We start from the raw sequence: 27916 nt of genomic DNA on the forward strand, positions 1-27916 counted from the left end.
CATCCATTCTGTTCTCAAATGTAAACTGCATTTATTGTATGTAGAATATCACAGAACCATCATTTGCAAGTGATTAACTGTCAAGCAAGTGTACAGAAAGGAAAATTTGGAGCTGGTCCTGATGTAGCTTTTAATTCACCTCAGCTTATAACACATGAAAGATGGTCTAAAATGCTCTAAAAACAAATACATAATGAAATTTCACCAAATTATATACATTTTCTTATGTTATTTCTTGTGTACATATGTTAATAAGGGTAATATATAAAGGCTTTATTTATAAATATTTTCCTTAAACAGTTTAATAATGTACAAAGAGGGAACCTGTTGAAAATACATGTGTGTAATCATTATATAACTTTCAATTTCATTCAAAACCATGAAGGAAAGCACATGCCATAGACCTTAATTGTTATTTATAGTCTTGGTCCAAAACCATGAAGTTTGGCACATGCCATATATCTTAAATATCTGGCCAAGCACCCTTTTGTCCCAGGTGTAAGCACTTAGTGTGAGCAGATCTTTGACCCACCTATGCAGCTGGTCTGTGCAAATGTACTGGCTTCAGCTGACATGTATCAGCTGACAGGCAATGAGGTGTTTTTTGGCACATTGAATGAATGAATATTACTCAACACAGCATGTATTGAACACTTGTATGTACAGTGGTTCAGATGAATCCACATTCCATCTCTCTTTTATAGTATTGTGATTTCTGTCTCTAAATTCTGGTAAGTGTCTTCCTGTAACTCAGAGCAAATCCTCTCCATTTGCTGAAATGCAATGTATCCTTTTTTACCTGCAAAAATGAGAGAAAATGTGAAACTTTATGAACAGAATATATTATCAGGTCCTTTTCAATCTTATAAGAACAGATTTGGTTGGTGAGCTTGAAATACTTCAATTGTAGTGAATGGTTGACCTGATTAGCATTATCTGTCTCTCGTTGACCTGAAGCTCTGTCATTCAAGGGAAGACTATTGTAGTCATCACTACTGTAGTATATTGAAATTCTGGCTTTAGTAAAAGGTCAAAGGTTACCGAAAGATAGGACAGTCTCTTTGGCTGCATTCCGGAGGTCCTCGTCAGTCAAGCGCCACAGTTCAGCCACCTGTTCTGCACTCTCAGTTGCCTAGGAAACATACATCACAGTTGATAATCCCATGTTGCTGAGGTTGTTATATTTAGCAGAGAGGTTTTGTTTCCCGTGAAAACACTGCAGTTTAAAAAAAAGCTGTCATGAAAGTGAATAGAAATGGGAAGTGTTTTAGATGCTTTGTTGCTGTTGTTGTGCTAGATCAGTTTTGGGTGTGGTGATGTTTGCATGACACTTACAGAGACTGAACAAGCACATCAGTATCAAAAGGGATCAGAGTATATCGACTGGGGCACAGAGTGATACGATCTGGCATTATGCAGGGTAAGATATGCCCTCTTCTATTGTTATCCGCATAATTATCGATGTACGTATATATGTGAGTGCATGTGTGTGGTATTGTAGGACCACCTTACCATACATTCATACATTGCAAACATGCATAATTAGATCTGAATAAATTATCAAAGGGTTGTAATAAGCACCAAGTTTGCATTATTAACATGATACACAATTCCTGGGAAAAGGTATACTACTTTTACTACAGTGTTTTGGTCAGACCAGCCCCACCCACTCCTATTTCTCTCCTATTCTGTTGCCGTTAGCATATGTTTGTCTCCAAAGTGAGTTACATTCCTAGTGTGTATTGGGATTTGGAGGCTATGACCATGGCTTAGTTGAGCATGACGCTATAGCAGCTGAGGTAGTTTCAGTGATCCCTCCTATCAGCTGCTACTTACTTTGAGACACTTTAGAGCCAGGCAGGCTGCCCTTTGTTCTCGTTTGTCACTGTCCTTCAGGACCTCGGTGTAATAAACCACAGCCTGGAAAGAAAGAAAAAAACAGTCACTGGGGCAACACAAATGCAGTTATATTCAGAATTTATTCAGCTTTATTTTTGGTAATTAGTTCACTGTAATTTACTTTTATTTGTACTTAAAATATTTGTACTTCCTCAATCAAATTATACTTAGAATTACCCAGTTAACGAGTTTAAAGGACTAATACATTGCTCTGACAAAGAGATGTATTGAGTACCAGTTGCTAAGATGGTGGGTTTGAAGTTTAAAGTAGATAAATGGTAACGGCAAGCAGAGAGACGAACATATTTCAGGTCTAGATAGGCTAGAGTGAGGTATCCTTACTTTTGCCCTTAGAGGCTTGAAGCCACACACTCTGCAGAGGCAGGAGGCTGCGGCCTGAGCAACCCTGTGATTGGCGTCTATCTGCAGCCCTGCCACGAGTTGCAGGGTACGGCTGAGAGGCTGCAGCTCAGCAATGTGTCTCCCTCGAGCCTTCTTCAGAGCCCTCCTCCTCTTAGGGCCTTCCAGGGCTGACTGCAGGTACACTGGACATGAGAGATGCCTCTCGTTACTGTGGTTACGTCATTCTACTTCTATCTGGTACATTTCGAGGAGTACCTCAGTGTTTGATCATGTTTATAGTGTTGCTAGCAGTTGTGTTGGAAAGGGAAGACTTGAAAATACAATGAAAATGTGAAAATATATAAAAAGAGAATGATACGGTACTACATTGCTGCAGTAATTAAACATGGAATTTCTTTTAACTAACGAGAATGCAGGTTTTAGTTCATGCCACCTGCAGATGATTTACCTACAATTTTAGTCAGCTTTTCATTTATCTCTCCCAGATGTTCATATTTATGGGCTAATTCAAGTGATATGACAATGTTAGAATGTACGTGGGAGAAAAAGAAAAGAAAAAAATGAACTAGATGTGAATTTCAAACAGCTGTGTAGAACCTTTTGGTTCTATTTTGTTCATTGACCTTTTGGTTTACGATAACCCTTCATACAACCTCTTTCAATGTATCCATTCATCATCATGCTTTTACTGAATGGTCTTAAGTGGCCTACCTTCTTTGGAGAGGCGAGAGATATGCTCTCCAAAGTCTGCCAGGCCCCATCTATTGAGGTAAGTAAAGAACTGGAAGACAGTGACTCGATCAGTGCTGCACAGGATGGTGGGAACCATTCTGCAGCTGGCCTGAATCTGCTGCAGCAGCTGCACAAACACTGCAGAAACAGAAATCAGCGTTAAAGCGTTGCATTCCTCAGTGATAGGCATGCAGTCATTTTTTTTCTGTTTCATGTTTATAAAAGTTTTTTATTCTGAGGTATTCAATGCAGTGAAATAATGTGATATAAAATGGCTAATGTTGTATGACCAAAAAATGCTGTCTTTGTAAGTGAAAGTTTTTTTAACATCAAATATTTGACCATAAACCCCTACCTGCGTCTGACTGGCCTGGCTGCCTGGCTTTGACTTTGTGGATGAACCTCTTCCTGAGGCTTCTCATGAAAGCGTCGGCTGAGCAGCAGAAGGGCGACTCCTGACTGGAACACTCCTCCCACAGCGCCTGCAGGCTCCTCTGTTTCAGGGTGGCAGGGAGGACTAGGAGACAAGTGTCAAAGTCAAAGTCACAGTTACACAAGAGCTCACAGTGCACAGGGAGAATTGTTGGTGGTGATGAAAATTCCCTCAGTATGTGGGAATCGCAGGAATAGAGATGGATGACAGGTGAGGATATATTTTTGACACCATAACACTCATATGCTGCCACATGCTGTGCTCAAAATCCTCTGCATTTTGTACATTCTAGTTGTTATGGATACTGACTGCAGGTACTTCACATTTTAATTAGTTTTCAGTTTCTACACTTCTGAGTAGAAGCTTTTATTTATTATTATTTAAGCTTTTTCAAACGTAATAAAGGAACCAAAAACATTTTTGGTTTAGGTCAGTAATACCTAACATTATTTCCCACATATCTTTGCAAATATTTTGTTATTATTATTATTGTGAGTATGAAATGCAGGGCTGGGGAAATATATAAAGTGAAATGTCATGTTCATACACTGAACCACTTACTGTCTTGTACTGAGAAGTCATCTGTCTTCCCAAGGGACAGCTGGCCGATTTTTTCAAGTACCTCGAGTTGCCTTGATAGCTCCTCCAGAATGTCCTTGCGCACAAGGTCAGAGTCTGAACCTCTCAATGCCTGAAAGGACATATGGGTTGATATCAGGGTAAAAGCAAAGCAGTGCACTCCACAAGACATGTAGTTAAGAATGGACCACAAAAACATCTGTTACTGAGGTGGAGACTTATACACCGAGTTCATCTACTGGCAATGAGATCTCGAAATTGAACTGAGATGTGATTTTTGAGACAAGGTCCGTGCAAAAACTGCTTTCATTTAGTGGAATGAAATGATGGGTGATTTCATGGATGCTCCAGCAGTTTGGCTGTGTGAAAGAGAAGAGTCACCCTCAGTAGTACTGCACAGATGCTCAGGTGTGTCTCCAGACTCTGGTCGAGACTGAAGCTGCTTGTGCTCAGTGTGACGCTGTCTCTGCTCTCCGGCTCAGTCTGCAGGGGGTCTTCCTGTGACAAGAGCCCCAGGCTCTTCAGCATATTCTCCTTAAATGAGCTGATCCTGCAGCGACGGAGGGAGACATTTTAATTTAAGATTTAATGAGTGCAAGCCAGAATCTCTGTGCTCAGTCTGCTTCTGTGTAGGTGCTGCATGTTTTGGGCTTTTCTCATAGGCTCCTGGTAATCTCCTTATACATTTTATGATAATGTAACCAAAGTGTTTCATCTTAGGCTGTGCACAAGTGTTCTTGACAGGACCTTGAAGTAGGTAATTTGCTTTCTCTCTCATATACACGTTGAAATTTATTTCCACTAGAGGGGGCTGCAGCAACTCTGGTCTGGCTGTGGACCACTTGACCTGCCCTCAGAGAATAGACATCGCTTTGGTGTGACTGCACGCCTGAGATTACATTTTTAGAGTTTCATGACTATAAAAGCACTCAGAGTGCCCTACAGTACTGCTGTCCTTCAACCATATATGTGCACATATGGACTTCATAAAGTCAATCCCATAGACTTAGACTCCTCCCACCCTTTGCTCACTGTCTTACTGCCATTTCTGTGACCACATGGTGGCATATTGACAGACAGCAATTCATTTGGATGCTCACTATATAAAGCTGTTGTACAATGACAGAAATGTCAGGTATGTCACAACACTGCCATCTCCCAATATAAATACTGCATGCTACAGGCCATAAAAGTGGCTGTTTACCCGTGTATGTCACTATGTGAAGTTAGATCTATGAGAATTATCTACTAATATCTAATACTGATACTAGTAGTCATATCTACTCAGGGCATGGGTTGTAGCTCAGAGGGAAAAATCATTAATTTGTAGGGCATGTAGTTGCATATGAAAGCCTACTATTAAGTCTAAAGTGGCTATGAAAAAGATTTTCATACTGTCACCCACCCTGTGTCCCTGATCCGAACGCTGCCCATGCAAGAGATTTCGTCTGCGTTAAAGTCTGTGGACAGGAAGTCAAAGCTGCCCAGGACTTCTTCTACAGCTAGCGTTTCAGTGGAGGAGGTCTTGAACATGCTGAGGTCCCTCTGTGGAGTGACACAAAAAAACTTGAGTTGAGAGCGAACTAAAAACGTTTGCATTCTTTTGTAATGTGTCTAAACTGACTAACAAACTCTTTAAAGTTACTTAAGAATGAATTGGCTACATATAAAATACATACCATAAACAGATTTTTTTTTGTTGCTTACAGTTTTTGTCATGCTGCACTTTGACAGACAACAGATGGAAGTCACATGACGTTAAACCAGTTATCTCAGCCACAAAGTATGCAATACATCTGGTATATTTTACACACACAAAAGTGCCCACTCTTTGTATATGACCATACACATCAGTCAGTCAGTTCAAAGGTTGAAAAAAGAAAAAAGAAAAAAGAGAGAGACACAACCAAATCATCATAACTCACTTTTAAGACATTATTTAGGTGTTGGATCTGCTTCTCCAGTTCCCTCAGTGGTGTCTCTGTGCATCCTTCCTCCCCCAGGGCGGCTGCCAAGGCAGCCAGGAGGGTACTGATTCTCTGGGCCACGGCTATCCTCTGGGCAACGCTCACCTCCGGCTGCTGTAGGGCCTGTTCCTCCGCCTCCTCAAGTCCCACAGACACCCTTTGCTCCACCTGGGGGCCCACCTCTCCGTTTGTGTCCTGGGTAGTGTTCAGACTGCTCTCCGTGTCTGGCTCCAGGACTGGGGAAGCACCCCGGTTCTGCCTGAGGATGTCAGGGGTGCTGTAGCGTTGGAACAGGAGCAGGGAGTCACGGCGGGTCTCGTCGGGGCTCGGGGGGCTCGTGTCCGGATCGTTCTGCCAGTCGTCATCACCCCCTTCCTCCGGGAGACTCTTGTTGAGTTCATCATCCGTGGGGATGTGAAGGGAACTGCGCTTACTGATGTGGGTCTGACTGCCTCTCTCGTAGGCCGGCGACGTGTCGGACAGGTAGCTGAGCAGAGACGCTCCTCTGGACTCCCTGGAGCCCAAGGAGAAGGAGCCCCCCTCCTGGTCCTGCATCTGCCGCACCATAGACTGTCAGCGGGCACACAAACAAACAGAGCGTGGCCTTCACAAAAAACATCCTCCAGTCATCATGTGCTCAACACACTGCATCCATACATGAGCCCCAGCCATCTGGGATACATTCTGGATTCCAGGACTGCACTCGCCTTAATCTGAGGCAGACATTCTGGGGGGGGGAATCTGAAAATTCGCTGCTCTGTGTGTGTGTGCATGTGTGTGTGTGTGTGTGTTTGAGAGCGAGAGAGAAAAATGAGTGTGTGTGTGTGTGTGTGTGTGTGTGTGTGTGTGTGTGTGTGTGTGTGTAAGTGCGCATGAGTGTCAATGATCACAAACGTGTGCATGTTCGCATATGTGCGGGCACATGTGTGTGCTCCTGTCTGGGTGTGCCTCTTTGTGAACATGCTTGTTTAGAGTGAGCTCTGTCGGGATGTGAAAGCAAACACACAAGGCACGCATCATGGAGAACAGCTGTGAAGGTAACTCACAATGAAGTACTTCTCCGTGAAGCTGGGCGTGTTTGGGGGAGTCCAGCTGTACACAGAGCCTTTCCTGCTGGGAAGAGAGAGGCGGCTGGCTGAGGACACCACAGGCCTCATCTCCCCACTGTCAAACGGACTGCAGGAGAAACAGAAGAGAGAAAGGGAGAGAGAGAGGGAGTGTGGGAGAGAGGGAGGCCGAGCAGAGAGTTGTTACTGCTTGTCCACAACGTTAGAGAATTGATTTTTGTCTTTTGGGGCATACTGAAATCCTACCACCCAGATTGTTCAAAGCCAAACCCTGTCTTTATCGAGTGTTTCCCATTTGCCCAGACATGTGTAAGAGATTTGTGGACACACGATGTTAGCATAACAATGCCCAGCGCCAAACAAATGGGGGCAATGCCATGTTATGAAGTTCACAACTGGCTTTCTTTTTATTTCCCCCCTGTCCTCACTTTTTACATGCTTGCAGTCAAGCCATTCAAAACACATCTGTAAACAGCAAACATTTTTGACATTCTACCCTGCCACAGCACAGCGCAGCAGTCTGCACTCGCGCACACTTTCACTCGTAGCCTGTGGCGTGCCTGCTAGAGATCTGTGTTACGGCGTCCCTCGGACAGCAGAGAGTGCCATTGTGCTGACAGCCAGCAAGGCACCCGAGGAAATGGAACTACAGCATCATTACCGGGGGGCTGTACAGAGACGGCAGCGCCGGGCAGCAGAGGACTGGGGCTTTAAGATGTGTTTAATTTACCAAAGCTGTAAAAGGAAACCATGGAAATGTCCTCCACCTGGAGCCTGTAAACCCACTGAAATCGGATCCGTCTTAGCACAAGGGCATTGGGTGTGTGTGTGTGTGTGTGTGTGTGTGTGTGTCTGTGTGCATTTGGTATGCATTGTGTGAATGTTTAGGTGCATGTACATGTGAGCATGTGGCCATGTGAACATGTTTGAAGTGTGTGTGTGTTTTTGTGTGTGAGTGTGTGTGTATGTGTTTGATGAAAACCACAGTCTTTGTCTGTGATCAGCTGTTCTCGTCCACAGCTGGATTACGTTAAAGCGACAGTATCACTCTCTAAGGGTATACACGTTGCTGTGAGAGCTGTGAGCTCGACCCAGGGTCCCTACTCTTTCTCAGAGATACTGGGTGAAAAACTAGCGGACACAAACACCCCCTCATGCATTCTAAAGAACTCGACATCTCCAACAGCTGCTCAGAGCTGCGTTCCGACATTCTCAGACAAATGGTTGATTTGACACCGCTTTGTGTGTGAAATGGAGAATTGTGGGGTCTGGGTCATGGACATTCTTGTGCTTTCAATATTCTGCATTGTCAGCAGCATGAGAACAACTAAGATTAAATACAGCATATGGAAACAAGGGTCAGTGAAACCATATGTCAGTGGTTCCTAAACTTTTCATGGAAGGCCTCCCTTTGATAATGAGAAAAATAATTGTGCCGCTACATTTTCAAATCTGGCTGAATAAAGTATGGTTGTATCTTTGGCTATGTATCGTTCTATTCTTTGGAACGGTTTATGTTGGGCACATGTCTGTAGTATTAATAATTAGGCTAGCTATCCCTTCTAACATATAGGCTAAACGATAGGCCCGAAACATATTGTACGTACAAAGTAGGCTATAAACTCCTCACCAAATAGGTAAGTTACAAGCCACTATGCTGTGAGAGCACTGCAATACTTAATTTGAGTAGTAGTTGGTTGTTTAGGGTTCTCATTATGTTTTCTTGCCCTCGACCCTCACCCCATCTGCTGCAACTACACGCCCCCCCCCCCCCCCCTGAGGGGGCCCCCACACTTTTTGGAACCACTTTAAGGCTAAAGTAGAAAGAAACAGATAAATATTTATAGGATTGTGAATCAAGCAGGTTATGTTAGTGATTGTCTTTCTTATGCAACACCTCTCCTAAATGGTAATAGTTGTAGTCATTTTGATGAATATCATAAAGGTCCTGCTGACAGACAACAGTCACAACACAAGCACCGGGCAGAACTGTCAGAAGTTACTCAACATGGCAGGTTTCGTCAATGCAACCATGCTACTAGCCAGTTTATTTTGCCCGTAGAATACATACTTCCATATCACCTCCAGCTGCAGCTTGATGGTGCCTAGTTCTGTAATGTCCACCACCATCAGTTGAGGCCGCGACATGAAGAAGTCTGCACTTTTACACGTAACCATGCCAACCAAACTGGAACCCAAACCCTTCACTTCTGTCACCTGTGGGACAGACAAGCATAGCAGCAGGTTATGCTACTTTGAGGGGAATGTCAGTAGAAGTTTAGTCTAACTACTCCTGTCCATGTCCATTGTAGACAGACAGCCCTGGCCCTTAAAGGTCTAGTCTGCAATTCTTGCGAAAGGTTGCTGATATTTGAGCTCAACCTTGATAAAAGTAGATTTTTTTTTAGTAATCCAAAGAATTATTCTGGCACTGTATCGGTGCTTAGTCAACTGCAAAACTGATTAAAATATCTCTTCAAATTCAAAGCCATCAGGATTGTTTTAACAGGATTTAAATGCTCTCATGAATTTGGATTATGAGGCATTAGCTGAACATTTGGTTTTTCCAGCATTGCTAATCATCATTGGGTGCCAAAGCCAGAGACTCAAAACAAAGGGCTGGAAGTTGTCTGTTATCACTGCCCCCACACAGCTGACCTTCATGGGACATAGTGTTTGGACAGGTGTGCGCCAGGTTCGGGGGTAAAGAGAATGGCCTGGCACCACTTGGCTCTCACCTTTATCTCAAAGTTCTCGTGAATGTGAGGGAAGAAAATCATCTCCTCTTCATCCCAGTGCTGTCTGTCATCCGACTGGATTTTCCCCCGTATCCGCCAACGCTGACGCCCCAGCCTTATCAGCACCTACTCACAGGGAAGGACACCGTGGGTAAACCTGTAAGGGCTATGCTTGCATAATAATGCTGCACAATGAGGCCCATGGCATGTAATATAATGAACCACCAATGATAAGAACAATTGAGAAATCCTCAAAGCAATTGATCAACCCAACCCACACAGACAAAAGCAAACGTTTAGCACTGATAAAATACCAACGTTTTTTTTTATTTAATTTTTTTAAAGAGTTTTTATTGGAACAATTATTTATTGGACCCAAAGGTTCCATTCTGTTAATGAGAACCATTCAATGAAAGATCAAGATAAGGAGTAGGAGGACAGCTAAAAGCCTTACCTCATACTGATCCCCTGGACAGAGCCTTGCAAAGCCTATCAGTCCTGTTGGAGGGGATTTTGGTGTTTCTTGAGTAACTTTTAACTTGAGTCATTTTTGTCTATGTAATTGCAACAGGCAATATATCTGACAGTTACATTACCTTTCATCTTGATTTGCAGTTCTCCCAGGAGAATCTCCAGCTCTCCCTCGACTACACACATGTCCTGGAAATCAAATCTCAATCAGTTGCATAATGTGACACATTGCATCTGCTCCTTTCCCTAGAGCGAACTGTTAATGATGGAGATGAAGCGAGCTTGGGCGCTAGATTGCCATGTTTATGGAGATGTAATGTCATCATATTCCATCACTCATCTGTGAATCTTCACGACATATATGAGCAGAGAGAGGGATGTTTAAGGACTGCTGTGACATCATGTTAGCCTTGTGTTGGAATGGTGTTAAAAATGTGATAGTCGCATGTTTTTGAGGAGCATCATCATTGAGGAGATCTATAATGTGTAATGTGATCTTTGACATTGTTTATACTTACAAAACAGGTCAGACACTTGCCTGTGAAGGCTTATTTTAAGAATTGTATTCATTGTTTTTTAATCAGTGTATTAATGTATTTATGCTGTCCATGGAAGATTAACCTATGCCTTCTGTAAACCCAGTGCTACCAAACTACACAAACCATAAATGAAGAGAACACATCCCAAGATGAGAGTGATGCAATATAAGCTGAAATGTCTTCTCCAAGGAGGTTTCACTTGTGGTCACATAGATTGATCTCTGAAAAGTCCTGCTCTAACTGATGTGAACCATCTGGTCCATTTAACCACTAACTACCCTCAGCAGAGTTGTGGGGGGAATCCCTCACGTGTGTGCTGTTTAATCAAACAGTAGCACTTGTTTGACCTTTCATGCCCTGTCTGCGCCATCTTTAGCACCTCTAAAAGTCTAATGGTCTTGTTTTTGTAGCAGGAAGAAGATTAATGAGTGGAAGACTTTGACCTGTAGTGACTAACGTCTATAGATCTGCCGTGGGATCTCTGCTTAGTGTTTTAGCCAGGAAACAGTCGCGCATGCCTGCCCCTGACAGGACGTGACCCGTACCTCCAGACTGATTCGGTGGCTGCGGTTGAGCTCCATTAGGCTCTCTCTCGACGCACGGGTGGAGGGTGAGAGAGAGAAAGCCCTCTTCATGTTCATGGCACCCTTACACAAGCGCCACTGGATGCAGTACGACTCATACAGCTCCTCAACCTGTACATCAAAAGACCCAGCATTAAAGCCACTGTTTTTCTGGTCATTTAAAAAAATATGCTCCTTTTTTGTAAGGTGATGACAGGCTATCATTAAATGTTATGATTTCTGAGATATTTGCCACACATCCCTCAATTCAATACCTTCTTGTACATGATCTGTGTTGAGTTTTCTGACTCACTACCTCTTTAAACTCCAAGTATTGGCAAAAGGGACAACAAATAGGAAAAAAATAGCCTCTGACTGGTTGTCATGGAAATAGTTACCTTGCTGATGTGGAACTCCAGTCTTCTAATATATCGCTCCAAAGCACGGATCTCCTGCCATTGTCAGAGGACAAAGTTCATTACAAGAAATCTGAAATAAATCATCTTTGTCATGCTTATCCACACTTTCTAAAACGCATGTCAAAGCAAGAACCATTCCAGAGGGACAGATAAATTGTTTGTCTTTACGTGACTATATACAGTGGGGAAAATAAGTATTTGAACCCCTACCGATTTCGCAAGTTTGGCCACTTGCAAAGAAATGTGTGATCTATAATTGTAATAGTAGGTGTATTTTAACAGTGAGAAACAGAATATCAACAAAAAAATCCAGAAAACTGCATTTTATAACATTTATGACTTAATTTGCATTTGATGCAGAAAATAAGTATTTGAACCCCTAGCAAAACATGACTTAGTACTTGGTGGAATAACCCTTGTTGGCAAGCACAGACGTCAGACTTTTCTTGTAGTTGGTCACTAGGTTTACACACATCTCAAGAGGGATTTTGGTCCACTCCTCTTTGCAGATCCTCTCCAAATCCTTAAGGTTGCGTTTTCAATGGGAGGGAATGAGGTTCAAGCCCAATATGCCATGTTACATGGCCCCATCCATAGTCCCCTCGATGCAGTGGAGTCGTCCTGTACCCTTGGCAGAGAAACAGCCCCAAAGCATAATGTTTCCACCTCCATGCTTGACGGTGGGGATGGTGTCATATTCAGCAATCTTCCCCCTCCAAACGCGGCAAGTCGAGTTGATGCCAAAGAGCTTGATTTTAGTCTCATCTGACCACATCCTGTCTCCCAATCCTCCTTAAAATCATTCAAGTGCTCATTGGCAAACTTCAGACGGCCCTGTACGTGTGATTCCTTGAGCAGAGGGACCTTGCGAGTGCTGCAGTACTTCAAACCATTACGGCGTAGTGTGTTGCCAATGGTTTACTTGGTGACTGTGGTCCCAGCTGCCTTGAGATCATTCACAAGCTCCCCCTGTGTAGTTCTGGGGTTATTCTGCACCTTTCGGATGATCACCGATACCGCACGAGGGGATATCTTGCATGGAGCCCCAGACCTAGAGCGATTGACAGTTGTTTGGTGTTGCTTCCATTTACGAATAATCGCACTAATAGTTGTCTGCTTCTCACCAAGCTGCTTGCCGATGGTTTTGTAACCCATTCCAGCCTTGTGCGGGTCTACAATCTTATCTCTGACGTCCTTGGTCAACTCTTTGGTCTTGTCCATGGTGGTGAGGTTGAAGGTGTGAAGTATAATTATTTGGACAGGTTTCTTTTATACACGTCACCAGTTGAGATCAGGTGTACCTTGTTAGGCATAATGAGGACTAATCTGTGTGCTTCTTGGGCACATAACTGGTCATTGGGAGCCAGAATTCTTGCTGTTTGCTTGGGGGTTCAAATACTTATTTTCTGCATCAAATACAAATAAAGTCATAAATGTTATAAAAAGCAGTTTTCTGGATTTGTTTATTTGTTATATTCTATTTCTCACTGTTAAAATACACCTACCATTACAATTATAGATCACACATTTCTTTGCAAGTGGCCAAACTTGCGAAATCGGCAGGGGTTCAAATACTTATTTTCCCCACTGTATAGACAGAAAACTCAAGTGTGAATCTTTGACCACACAGCTTTTTAAGAGCAGTAGGGTCAGGGTGAAGATTTGAACCAATCCAAACCGCATTACATTTGAGGTGAACAAAGAATCATGAGCATTTCACAGGCCAGAATACTGAGGTCCTAAAATCTTGCTTCTAAGTACATGCTTGGCGTTCTCTTGTATAGAATTACAGAGAATGGATCCTACAGTTTATTGAAAATGATTGCCCTTAATGAACCTCCTTTCTGTCTGGCAAAGGGTTTGCAATGAAACCAGAAGACTTCAAAACAGTGCCTTACCTTCTCTAAGTCATACAGGAAAGCCTGAAAAGACAACGACAGAGAGGATTAGACCAAACTGGAAAATGTTCATGCCATGTTCGTAAGGTAGTTAATCAAGTATAAGTAAACTGTAGTCGTTGTGTGACACACTTTTTGTGAGCTGTTCAGCACACACAAACATGGCGCACACTCTATCACACATGCCCTGTTTAGTGGCTACAGGCTATTTGTTGTGACTGTGCTGACACTGAGGAAGAAAAGTAAGCTTAGATTTGTGGTTATGGTTAGAAAGGGCTAGGTGCCATTTAGATTTACAGGATTAGGCTTGGCATTTGTTTGAGGTTAAGGTTTAGCTTGGATTATGGTTTTTGATGTTTGGTACGTTGTTGTCGTTTTTTTCCGGTTTTTTTTAAGGTTATTTGACAATTCTTAAATGTACTGTAGTCTTTACTTATGAGCACATTATCAGCTATTTAATAAAGCATAATTATGCAGAGTTGAACCTTAAAATAAAGTTACCCTATATTCTTCCACAACCACAGATGTGTCACAGATATACAGAGGTATGCATTTGTATGCTTTTAAGTGTATTTGCAATGTGTATAAAATAAGATTTTATAGTGCCTGCCCAGGATAATAAAGCTTCAATCTAACTAAATAACTGACTGTCTAAATATCTATCTAACGAATTCGCTAACCATGTGCTCACATCGCTGTGAAGCACTGTTGTGTTTTCTGTAAAGTTCTTGCAGCACAGAAAAAAAGGGCAATTGATGGCTCTGTAAGGGCTGGCTCACCAGTCTGGAGTTCCTCTTAGTATCCCTCTGCTGGGACGACAGGAAGTCCATCTCAGTCTGATGGCACTCTAGGTACTCCCTAAGAGCACAGCACAGAAACAAATGAAATTACCATGACAACTCTCAACGGTCCGCACTGCAGCAGTTGAAGGACGAGCGTCGTGTGTTTTTGAAAACAGAACCATAACTGCTTTGTTCCATAGCAGCAATAGTCCGTGTGAGAGTGTCTCAGTGGAGTACAAGCTTCAGGTTTGTGCAGAACTCGCCTAATTGTTTCACATCACTACAACAGCATTCAAAACCATGAAAGCTACACGTCTGATAAAGTCATTATACTCACTTCAGCCCTTTCCGTAAGGCCTGGAAGATTTTGTCCACCTGCTCAGGCTGCTGGCCCCAGATATGGCTGTTGATTCGGCTAGAGATTGGCATTCGGGGAGATTTCCCTGACAGGACTTTAGTCCTGAGTGAGCTGCGCACTGAGGAGGTCCTGCAGAGCACACACAGGGCAGGAGAAGATGAACTATACCCCACTTCTCAGTCCCAGCTCTGTGTTATTTGATTCTTTTTAGAGCAATTGTACATTTGGGTACTGAATCTTATCTAACATACCTGTATACTACATACTACATACATACTCGTATAAGGCTTTTTACCATACTAAGCATTTTTATCAAGAGCCCAATACTAGAGACCATTAAATCATCACAATCTCAGAAGTCTTTGACACCACTGAACCTCACTGAAAACAACGTAACAGCTATAGAAATGAGCAGACAAATGAATAGTGGAATAGCATGAGCTTGAGAGAGGAAGTATATTCCACTCTTTGGCCTTGAGAACATCGCATGACATTTGACCCCTCTCTGTTATCACATTTGTGTTCCAGGAAGTAGATCATTACATTCTTGGGGTTTAGATTTCCCAGTTGAAATCTTAGTCTAACCATCATGCTTTTTTCCCTCAAAGAAGTTCATCTTTCATTGATGCAATTCATTGTTGCTAATATATAGGTAGTTGTATTACACTGTACTAGTTTTTGCGGTCAAATCATGTGGAATCATGAACATGACTCAAGGCGATCTAAGTAGGATGTGGGGGTGTAGTGGGCGGGTGGAGGATTGAGCTCATGTTATGGAATGTGACTGGGTGACATTGTTTATGTGAACCTGAAGACACAGTCCAGTGGGGTAGTCATTCCCACTGGGGACTCACGCTAGCAGCTGCAAGGCTTGCATAAGTGATGCTGAAGGGTCATACCCTTCTCCTCTCTACATACAAACTCTTTCTCTCTCTCTCTCTCTCTCTCTCTCTCTCTCTCCTTCTCTCGCTCTCTTTCTCTGTCTCTCACTCATTGTCTCTTTAACGTCCACCCACCCAACTCCAAATACACACATGCACACACAAAAATTCCAGAGTGACAAAAACTCTCAAGCAGATGAATGTTGATTAAACCTCTCACTCATCACATCCATACACACATACATTCCAGTCGGTCCTGTATATGTACGGTATACCCCACATTCCCCTACAGAGCTTAACTTAAGAGAGGTAAATACCAAGGCATTTGTATTGTCATCCAGCAGGATCTTATATCCAGAATAACGTGCAGCACAGAGAAAACACATGCGATGTTAGATTGTCAATGCTTTTGAAATCTGCATCCCTGACCCTGGTGGCCATTGGGGTTACTTTGCTTGGTTTTGCATTGCTTAACATAGTCAATGTCTTGCTCTTACCATAGACCTACACTTCGCTGTCTCATGGCCCGTAATGGGACTGCAAACCATAAACAAATCTACAAAAGCTTTGGGAACTCGAAGAGACTCCAAGTTAATTCTGTTTTTTTGGCCAGTGTCAGCATCACAACGTGTTGATAGATAACATAAATGGCCTCTTGAGCTGGGGTAGATAATCTTAGCACACTTAACAACAAAGTTAAGAAGATCTGTCTTCACACAGAAACATACACCTTTTTAGAGTATGAGGTGTCTTAAATACTGTATTTTGTATACTTCCCTTCAGATGAGGACACTTAGCCATTATTGGTGCTACAACAGTACCTCAACGTGTCATGATGAGAGTGTTGGATTATGGGTAATAGAAGCAGGTCTCTCTGACATGTGTTTTAATGTGAGAGGAATGTAAGGTTGTGTTACCTGCGCCTGCCGCTCACCGAGCCGTAGCCGGTGAAGGAGCGACTCCTCTGCACCATGCCGCTCTCTGCTGGGAACTGAAACCGCAACTTCACCGACATGCCCCCTCTCCCTGGACACATGTACACACACGCACACACACACACACGCACGCACGCACGCACGCACGCACGCACGCACGCACGCACGCACGCACGCACGCACGCACGCACGCACGCACGCACACACACAGACACACACACACACATACACACATATACACTTTCACAAATGCAGAAGATACTTAAGAATATTCATGAAAGATATTCCATAACATTTGCACTTCAAACACATTCCAAGCACCTCTCACACATAAATGGAAGCAGTATAACCTCTGGGGAAAAGATACTCTCTTTCCCACCATGGTCATATACATTCTCATGTACACAGACACAGAGACGCGCACACACACACACACACACACACACACACACACACACACACACACACACACACGGTAGTGTGTATGTGCTTCACGTTGAGCCTCACAATGCAAAAGCCCCTCACCCCCCCCCCAACCAACCCCACCACCACCTCAAAGCAGAAAAGCACCCTGGGTGACAGGCCACCACATTTTCTCTGGTGAAAAAATGTCTATCTCCGGCTTTGTCCTCTTCTTCTTCATGCCATATTTTCTTTCCCCTTTGTTATTTCACTCCCTGCTTGGATACATTCCTTACCAGCCACATGTGTACCCAATCTCCTCGCTCGTCCTCGCTGCGCAACTCTCTCTCTGTCAGAGGAGGGTCAATGCTGGAGCCCTCAAATGATTAAGTCAAGGCACATTTGGACTACCCTGACACTTTCTCTGGACTCTTTCCCTTGCTTGTTTCAGCAAGCACGGAGGCAAAGCTGTGGCCTCTGTGGGCCACCGCTGTCAACACCGCTGCGGTGGATGAGGAGAGGAGTGTGTGTGAGTGTGTGAGTGTGTGTGAGTGTGTGGGGGAGAGGAGATGTCTTGATTGCGAATGCAGAAGCATCCTCTCCGGTCGTCTCTCTGCCTCTCTCTTGAGCTGTAACTCACGTCCTGCTTCCTACAGAAGGAGGAGAGAAGGGTCCTGGGGGTGGTGTGGGGTGTGTGTGTGTGTGTGTGTGTGTGTGTGTGTGTGTGTGTGTGTGTGTGTGTGTGTGTGTGTGTGTGTGTGTGTGTGTGTGTGTGTGTGTGTGTGTGGCGGGGGGGGGGGTGTTCAGCAGTGGGATGATGGAGCTCTGTGCTGGTGGAGAGAGGGCGGCTTGGCGGCTGCCACACTCCCAGGGGTGGTTGCGTGAAACGCAGGTATGGCTTTGGGGGGAGCTAAGAGTCTGGGCTGGATGGCTCTTTCCACTCACACACAGAAAGAAATACATCTGAGGTCTTGGATTGCAAACGCAGGATCCTGTTTATCGTAAATCACAGAGGAATAACAGAATAATACCCATTCACATCTTACTTATAAGTACGATATACTGTATATACACAGGAAAAGATGTTAAATTCCTTGTGCTACTGGTTGGGGACCTCTCGCTGTCACACGCCAGTACTCATACTTAACAACCTAGCCTAAGTATTATAACACATCAGGGTGCACTAAACCCAACAATTAACAATGTACAAATCATTAGAGCTGCAGTAAAAGTCACCAGTGAGCTGATTAAATTAAGCTACGGCACAGTTCTGCCGTAAGTGTACTACATCATAGCAGACTTGAAACATATGTTACACTGTACACAGTGCCTCAGCACAACATTAACTGACAAACAGAAGAAAAAAACACGGCACCATATGGCAATTGGAAATTCCCCTTGTCACCGTTTTGAAGAGTTCACTTACACAAGCGAGGGGCTCCAGACAGGACTCATTATGCCCGTGAAGAGGTAAACACTAAACAGCTCTTTTTCCATGTGTTCGGGGAGAGTGTAAGGGGAAAGGCGGATAAATATTTACGTCCACAACTAAACATGTGTTAGCAGGAGAAATCCTTACGGCAGCCTTAAACGTCAAGCTGTACCCCCACAGGGAATCACAGTACAATATATACAACATGCCCAGTGTTACGCACAGAAGAATCTCTGTCCAACACTTTTAGATGATCCCTGGGCAATATCGGTTCTTATTATTATTGGTTATATTTAATTTTTCCACTGCAATGATCCACGTTTACTGCTTTGGAGTGTTTTATGGGTCATATGTATTTAGGTTAAGTGTATGTCATTGACTGTGGAATGAAGTTGTCTGGGTATTTAAGTGAGTTCCCAAATAAAGGACCACTGTTTCACTGACTTCAGTTTACTGGATCATAGTTGAAATCCCCTCACAACCATATGCAGTGCAATGGATATGAAAGCTTCCACTACTCTGTATTATCTGTGCAAACTCCTGAATGGCCATGGCCTTCATAAGAGGATACTTTGCCCACAGCAAATGAAAGAGTGGGCGAGAGTCCACCCTACTTAAGAAATTGTTTAAAGAAACACCCAAATCATCTGAAAACCGTTAACTGTTAGCAACCCACTCAACACAAGCTTGTCCCTCTGGAAGTTAAGCAAATTAGTCCAATGTGCCTGAGAGGCTGTTGACACAAACAAGCCTCTCTCCCACTTTCTAAACGTACTTCACACGTCACTGCTACAAACACAGCACTGATGTGTGTGTGTGTGTGTGTGCAAATCGTATGCCGTTTGCATAGTTAGTTAACGGTTGTGTATTTGCCTGAGGAGGGGTGGTTTAGATGCAAGTGGTGTGAAGGAGGCCATGCGCACCAGAGCTGACTGGGGTTACTCAAGCGCTTTGAATCTGGTCACTGTGTTAAATTAGACTCCTCTGCATGACAAGCACTGCTGCTTAAGAGCCTGGGCCAGATGAAATATTAGTACAGGAATCAAGTCCAAGTTGGGAAAAAAATGTTTTAATACAACAGAACTTTTTTTGGCAGATCTCATAAAAATCCTGGTGTGTGAGTAAGTGTGTGTGTGTGTGTGTGTGTTTGTGTGTGCGTGCATGTGTGTGTGTACCTGTGTGCATGCGTGCATGTGTGTGTGTGTGTGTGTGTGTGTGTGTTTTTGTGTCGTGTGCGTGCATGTGTGTGTGTGTACCTGTGTGCATGCGTGCATGCGTGCATGTGTGTGTGTGTGTGTGTGTGTGTGTGTGTGTATGCATGTGGCTCCAAATACAAAGAGGTGAGCGTAAGGGTAAGAGATGAAGATGTAATTCATTTCAACAGCTACATGTTTTTCATTTCCACATAGTTCTCTCTTTTTCCAAATCATGGTAATAACGGGTGGCTGTTGACCCTCAATGATGACTGTTATCATCCAGGGTGTGAATATTTTCAGAAAAGGCAACAGTTCTATCAGATCATCAAAAGTCAAATAATGCAGGTCCCTGTTTGGAAACTGTGAACTCTGTCCAAAGCTCACAGTGCAGTGGACATAGTTAAGTTTAATGAGTACTAAAGCACCTGATTGGATCAGTGATGTTTAATGAGTATTAAAGTACCTGATTGGATCAGGTGCTCTCAAACAAGCAGCAGCGCTACTGTATACATCCAGGGCTTTGTTTGTCAGGCAACAAAGCCTGTTAACAAGCAGCTTTAGTTTATCTCATTAATAGAAGAGGATTATGGGTAGAAGGGTAATCAACTTAGTTCAGGTCCTTTATAAGGGCTCTAAGTCACTGCCCGAGATACTCCAGTGTACAGCTCTCCCACTGTGCTTGCTGGCAATGTGTAGTGGCATCCCGGCAGCTTAGTTTTTGAATTTAGATATTGACTGCTGTGATCTTCCTTATCCTTCCCCTCCTTGTCTTTCTCCTGAAACTCATTTGCAATGCATGATTCTGAAAGAAAGTGTCTGCCATGTTTAATGGATTGTTCTTTTTGGCACATGTCAGTGTTTACTTTTGTGGTGCTCAGCCACCATCTGGGGGGCTAACGTTTCTCTTTCCTACCGCCATAAGGTATTTCAGGCATAGTTTTTCACTGAGGAAAGAGCCCCCAGGGGAGGGTTAGTCATGAATGAACGTCCCTGAGCTGGACCCCACTCCTCTGGAGCCACGCCATAGATGACGGACGACAGAGGGGCCCAATCTCATAAACATCACAAAGTGCTGCTTCACCACCTCCCCAGCGCAACCTGGAAGGGCCTCCTCGATGAATTCATCACCCAGAAAGACAAACACTTAGGGTGTCTATGACTGAAATCTAAAATGCATCACAAGTCTTCGCTGTCCATAATATGCTGGCTTAGATGTGAAGGCTGTGTGAGTGTGAGGTGCTCTGCTGTTACCAATAAATGATGTGATGATTGTGAGGATTTTTTCAAACAAAGACCTCAAGCAATTCAATTTAAACAGTGCAGGCAGCCAAGCACTAATATGAAAGTCAGCAGAATTTAGCCAGCCAGTCTTAAACCTGTCTGGATTCTACAGGTTAGCCACTAAACATTCCAATGTTAAGGGCTGCTAATAAAACTTATGGAAGTCTGTGGTTCTCCGGTGGTGGTGTGTGGAAAAACCAGCCAAAACAAATGTACAAATCCCTTTTTGTCTGGCAAGTGGTGGCTTACTCCGTACCATTAAATACACCACTTACGCTTCAAATGTGGTTCCTCATCTTACCTGAAGACTGTAGAAGCACAGATCTATTGGGGCTTAGCATAGTGTGCCATAGCAATGTGTGCTTTCAGCACTGTTTGCTCTGGGGTCTTTAAAAGACATTAACTTGAGCGTGTATGGGGGCAAAGGGAGCACGTTAATCTTTTGGCCCATGGCGCACCAGCACTCTGGCTTCCCAGGGCTGGCCCTCTGTCAGACACAGCGGATGACAGAAACATGCCTTCGCCGGCATTCATTTGCAGAGATAGAGGGCTGGAAGTAGGGGACAGAGGTAGCTCTAGAGGAAATGGACACTCAGTGTGTAAGCATTTTTTTAGTGAGCAGCAAAACAGCATTGCTTTAGATCTGATTTTTGTGTTGGCTGTTGATTTGTTCTTCGAGTGTATTGTCTATTGTGGACTAACGTACACTTACACTTTCCAAAAACACATGTGTGATCGTGCCATGCTATTACATTACCGGTGCTTGTAATAGAACAAAGATCAGTCATGACCATCCAGTGATCTAATTCAATGGGAATGAATTCAGATACAGTTTAAAACAACACTCAAGGGGACTAGGAGCTAAAAGCAGCCCCTCGTGCCTGTCTCAAGTGAGTTTGTGTAGGTTTTCCAAGGGTTCAGAGGCCTTGAGGCTCTCTCGTAATGCGAATGATATACGATCAACATGTGTGTGTGTGTGTGTGTATGTGTGTGCAGACTGCAGACATGTGCATGTGTGTGTTTGACTTTCTGTTTATGTGTAATGTATGTGTGTGTCTGTTGTCTTTGTGTAATGGTGCACGTGCTTGTGCGCTTGGCTCATTGAGCTTGTTTTATGTTTGAATGATGGAGTCTAAAAGGACAGATCACACATCTCCACACAGCCCCACAAAAAGTGCACGTAAATCACTGTGAGGTCAGCAGTAATTGGTAGGACCACCGTACCCCCCCCTCCCCAATGGGACCCAAAGGAGTCTGTGGACTCAAGCACACCTCTCTCTCTTTCTTTCTTTTTCTGACAGACACACGGCACAGACACACACACAACCACATACATTTTAGTTGCCATAAGGGAAGTCCTGTCATAAAGCCCAAAACAGGACTGTGAATGCATTGTAAGCCTAGGTGCTAATTCTCACTCTTATCACTAAAAAACAACATAAAGCTTTATAATGAATCAAATGTGCCTTGCAGGATGTTTGATGGATGGTTGGAATGCTTTCCCCAGATGCTGCCTCTATTTGGGAACCGTTGTGGTCTGGGTTTGACACTCATTCCATGGTAATTTATGATGCACTTTCCCCAGTAATCAATTCCTGACCATGGTCTTAAACTTCAAAACTTTATCACATACAAACGTTTTGTGCCTCCTACTTCAGGATTATGGTATGGATCACCTTCACGACACTTAGCATTTACGATAAAGATTATGGTATGGATCACCTTCACAGCACTTAGCATTTAGGCTAAAGGCTATGCCTGGACTCCACGTACATCCTCCATCATATGAAAGAGTTAAAAAAAAGATTTTCATCATTCTCACAAATGACTTGGAGGGAATGTAAGACACAACTCTGTTCAAAGTACAGACATCATTTGTATCTGTGAGTGAAGAATGATGACTGTGGATGAAAGCCAGAGCTCGGAGCCAAATACAGCGAGAATCCTCGGTCAAACAATGGGAAGACTGAGAAGACTTGGGTTTGTAATCCTGAACAGAGAAGACCCTCTTTGACTGATGATCCCATGCTCTCTGTTTCTTTGGCACTTCTGCGCCCCAAAGATATGTGAATCTGTTTAAAAGTCGTATTAGTTTGCTTTTCTTGGCTTCCTGCATAGAGCATTTTCTCTCTCTCTTCAACTCCTACCAAGGAGCAGGTTGCAGAGAACATAACAAAGTTCAGCACACAATCTATTCACCTCATTCAGTATCTGTCGTTGCGTTCAGAAAAATACAGATTTATGTGTTTGTTTATTTAGTTTATTAAATTATTCAAAATTTTTTTGCATGAGTGCACACTGACAATTTAGGCCTGCACATGTCCATTCCAAACACTTTTGGGTGTTTTTGGGAGGAGGTGACAGATTTGTGTAAATATGAAAGCCAAAATGAGCCTTAGACGCATACCATGCCAAATCTCCTTCATTAAAACAGGAAATGCTCTGCGTGGATGAGGGGCAGACTCTCCCAAGTTTTATTCATCATCTAAACAAAACTAAAGCACTGCCTCACCGATCACGTGGTATCTGAGCTACCACTTGAAAGCACAGAAGTGGCCTCTCTGAAACAGTGACAAACCAGAGAAAGGTTCAATTAGGGATTCCTTCAAGTTTTCAGCATTTTTTTCTTTGCTGTTTTGTTGCAATTTTAATAGATCCCAGAGCTTTGGGGAGCCAGGCATCCTGTTTTTGTGGAATGCCATATGGGTTATAGGTTTGGGGTAGTCTGCTGAGGCGACCATGGGAATAGAGGGAACCAAGAACACAACAGTCTTCCCCTTGACTTCAAGCGCCCTTGGGACGCATCTGCAGCTCTTCCTGCTAAGTGAAGTATCTATTTATATTGGCACAAGCAATGATGCTTCCAGCAGAAGTCACAGGGATGAAAATATTGCAGAACCAGCAAGAGAACTCTGGAAATTAATCTGTGATAATGAAAATGTCACTTTCCAAGTATAGATCATACAGGTCTAAAGTACCTGGCTGATACTCTCTCTCTCTCTCTCTCTCTCTCTCTCTAGACGTTATTTGTTTTTCAGGTTATTTAATCAGATTTTTGAACTCATGTTTAGCTACTATTGCACTGACTTATCACACATATGTTTAGCTAGTATTGTTCTGACCAATCAGAAACAATCACACCTCTCTGTGTGGCAGCTCATTTCTGCCTTTGTCCTCAGCTCAGCTCTTGGGTGGCTGGTGTAAGTATGTTCATTCCTGCCATTGCATGCACCATTGCAATTAGTGGCATCATCCTCCTAACCAAATGTAATGTGCTGTTTTTGTTCAGCAACCAAAGTATTTGTTCTTGGTGTCCTTGTTTTTTTTTTTACTTATTTGACTGGGGGGTAGCTAAAACTAAATCAAATGGTAAGTAATGCTGGTCCCTTTGGAAGCTCAAATGTCTATTACATTATGAGGACAAAACTGGGCACAGTCACAAACTCTTTTAGAAAGCAGCAACTCACCCACTCTTTTAAAACTGTTCACTATGTCTGTAGGCAGATACACTACTGTATAACTAACACATGCTAGACCGCTCAGCATTGATTTTAAGAGCCCTTATAAAGCTAACCACATAATGATGCTTTCAAAGGCAGGATCCCTATGAGAATGGTAAATGTTACATTGATGGAATAGTATCTCATCTTTGCACAATAGTCATCATGGGAGAACAGCACCCCTTACTTCAGTTATATAAACATGTTTTAGGTTTCAGAACTTCCGAATGATACTCCTATAATGTCAGTCACATTCCATGACCTTGCAGTTGAATGCTATCTTGTTTTTTTTCAGAATTGGGTGTCTTTAGACTTGAGGTCAGAAAGGATTATCTGTCTCCACCATAGGCTGTTAGGGTAGCTGTCCCACTGGCTTGTATTTGATGTGCAAATGACCTAATCTTTCCTGTACATTCTTTAGTGTTTTCTCTTTAATAGAAGTCTTATGTTTCATGCAAAGGGTGATTGAGAAAGAAAGAAAATAAGAAAGAGAGAAAGAATGAAATATGTCAACATGGAGTGTTCTCTCTCTCTCTCTCTCTCTCTCTCTCTTTGAGGAAAACTCAGGGAACCCCTGAGTTTTAATAAATATTCATACTATACCTTTATACTAGTATACCGCCATTTCCTATGTTTAAAACTCCAGCATTTCTGTACTGCTGCCAATCTGTTTATACAGGAATAATGCTCTTCCTCCCCATGTGGAAAGTAGATCTTAAATCTGATTGTTATTCTTTGTCTTGTCTTACTTCAGGGTCTCAATTGGCATGTGTTGCATAAGCAAACCCCCTACCTCCATCACTAGTACCCTTACAGATCATATTTTCAGCTGGAAATTGTGTTATGAGATCAAAACAGTCAAGGTTACTCTTGCAAAAAAGTCACAAAACACCCATGGTATACTGTAAGTACCATGATTATTCAGTGCTATGATCAAACATTTGGAATAGCAAAATAGTTTGTTTTATAATGGTATATGTTCTTTGTGTTTCTTTGTATTCTGCAGTCTTGTTACGAAAGAGTGTCTGACCATGTATTGCTTTGGCCACCTATTTTTGGATGAATCCTATGCAATCAGTTTTGTCTGAATGGACGAAAGATTGCTGACTCCACTGAGTTGTCTTGGCTCTCTATCTTTGATATGGACAGCAGAAAGCATCATGGGTAATTGGGCGTTTGCTATCTCTAGGAGAGCAGCAGTCAGTCTAAGAGAGATCGCTTCAACATGTGGACACCAGATAGGACCTGTGTGTCTCAGTGCAAGACATAAAACGGGGGGCCACCATGTTCACCAACTGTAAACAGTACTGATTGGTAACGTTCACTACACCGGCTAATGAATGATCACAACAAAGAGAATATGGAAATAGCACAATTGAAATAATTATCTGCCACACTGACAGATAACTGAAGATTGACCTCCTAATTTAATAAAAAGACTGTTAATGTAACTCACATGTCTTCTTTCAATAATCTGCAGGCAATCTGGTCTTTTAAGTATCCTAAACTCTTTGTAACAACAAAGGGGAACTGTCATGTGACCTCCTCTGTTAACTGTTGTGTGATTACACAGTCAGAGTGATTACATAAGGCTTCATTGATCATTTATAACAATTGATAGTTAGTAATAATCTACTTTGCATGAACAACAACAACCACAAAAAAAAAAAATGTGTACATATACTTTGCGTAAAGCTGGCAAGAACATCATTGGATGAATAACTTAAAACCCGAGAACACTATGGGGGATTGTGAATTAAAATTAGCTCGCAAAAAATATACTTGACCCTGTGTTTGATTACTCAGGCCTGACAGGGAAAATGTGGGAAATTCTTTTAAACTGACCATGAACTCCTTTAGTCAACACAGGGTTAGAGGGTCCCACCAACTCAAGCAGATATTTGAAAATCAGTTATGTCATACTGTTATCAATTGAATATGACACCATAGGCTATTAGGAAGTGCATAGATTCCAGCAGTCTAAGCCAATCAGTTACTGAAATTATTTATAGATCTTGGTGACAGAATGTCACTTGGTAACATGTGAGGGTATATGTCATACACAATTATTAAACATAATATCAAATATCACATAAGATAGTGAATGAAACATTGAAACACCTTACTTACTACTTGATCTTCAGCAGTCCAGATCACATTATATATATATACATTGAGGTTGCTTAAAACTTTAAAGAGGCTATTATCACAACAGGCTAAGTTTCCATCCAAACAAAAGCACCCTGTCCTCAGTTTGATGCATCCTAATGAAATAATAAAATTCGATTTTTTTTTTTAAATACTCTTCTCACGCTGGAACATTCCAGGCCTGAATTTTCTCCACTTTCCTAGTTTCCCATTTCTCAAGTGAGCAGTTCAATATGGAATTTGGTTTCAGTTTCTCACGGAAGGGCATAGGCAATGGTGGGGGCAGTTGAAGATGGTGGGGTTTTGGGATGGGGGAAGTGAAATATAACTGTGCGCAAGTGTAAATTAAATAGCACAGCCAACCACCTAGTGACCCAAGCCTGTGAGGGGGTAGGGAACCTGTTAGGGTTTTCCACAGATGCTGCTTTTGATTAACGCATAAAAAGGAACCCTGTATTGGAGGTGATTAGTCATCCAATGGCACATATTACAAACTGTTTATTTTGCCTCTGTAAGATTACTACCATTATCTACAGTCTTTATACATTCAGATGTATTCATTTTGCACTCGTCCTCAAATAAGTAAAGGAGAAATGTCTTCTGCCTGCCCTGCACTGTAGCCCCCGGAGATATATATTAGCTCACGATTTTCCAGCTACACGTGCCAGCAGGCGAAAAATAAACAAAAGCCGCAGACTTGCAAGACGGAATTAAGCCTTTGCGTTTCGAATGGTGCTAAGAGTGCAAAGTACCGCATGCCTGTCTCACTGACACAGAGCATGTAAGACCAAGAGCTTTGTTTATGTTTAATCTGGCCAGCGGAGGCACAGAGGGCCATGAGAAAGTATGACAGAGCGGACATTGTTATCTTTTTGGTTCTCAGCACGTTAATTCATACAGTATGTATTTCGTTCTTTTTCCTGTTGATTTCTGCAAAGTACCACAAGCGTCATATGCCTTGTGTATCTTCATTTCCTGAGCATGTCTGCAGCCCATTGAAAAAGTCAGCACATTTCAGACATGCAGAGTGAGTGAGGTTAACGTTTGATCAGGGATTTAGTCATCAGAAGAGACATCGTTGTTCCTCCTTACCTGATTTGAAGGCACTCCTATTCCAAAGTCAAACAGCATCTGACAGCAATGTCAAGCACTTCCAGACTCATCTTCAGCATAGTGTGCATATGAGCGTTTGTTTGTGTATGTGCATGTGTGTGAGTGTGAGTGAATGTGTGTGTGAGAGAGACAAGAGGCTAGGCAGCAGTCTGCTTGCTCCTGATAGCACAACTCTGTCTCAGCTGTGAGGCTCCAGGAGGTAGAAATGACACTTGATTCC

At 42.8% G+C, this 27916-nt stretch overlaps 1 protein-coding gene across 2 annotated transcripts; it reads right to left on the reverse strand.

Annotated features, from left to right (window-relative positions):
- Nucleotides 1-112: 112 nt before the first annotated feature.
- Nucleotides 113-27916, reverse strand: ripor3 (RIPOR family member 3). Of its 2 annotated transcripts, XM_012829356.3 has the most exons (22): nt 27676-27916; nt 16607-16715; nt 14788-14937; nt 14448-14526; nt 13669-13692; nt 11750-11803; nt 11334-11483; nt 10375-10438; nt 10233-10276; nt 9779-9904; nt 9112-9257; nt 7020-7149; nt 5932-6543; nt 5412-5551; nt 4388-4556; nt 3989-4118; nt 3350-3511; nt 2974-3132; nt 2242-2444; nt 1837-1920; nt 1042-1132; nt 113-799 (listed from the first exon to the last, which is right to left on the reverse strand). In XM_012829356.3, exons 2-22 carry the CDS (start codon nt 16702-16704, stop codon nt 699-701), a joined length of 2916 nt encoding a protein of 971 aa, XP_012684810.2. In that variant the 5' UTR covers nt 16705-16715; nt 27676-27916; the 3' UTR covers nt 113-698. The 2 variants fall into 2 exon arrangements, with proteins under 2 accessions (XP_012684810.2, XP_031423809.1); XM_031567949.2 differs by lacking the exon at nt 16607-16715 and having other exon boundaries at nt 27676-27915.

Source organism: Clupea harengus, chromosome 5 (assembly GCF_900700415.2).
Source record: "Clupea harengus chromosome 5, Ch_v2.0.2, whole genome shotgun sequence".
NCBI lineage: Eukaryota > Metazoa > Chordata > Actinopteri > Clupeiformes > Clupeidae > Clupea > Clupea harengus.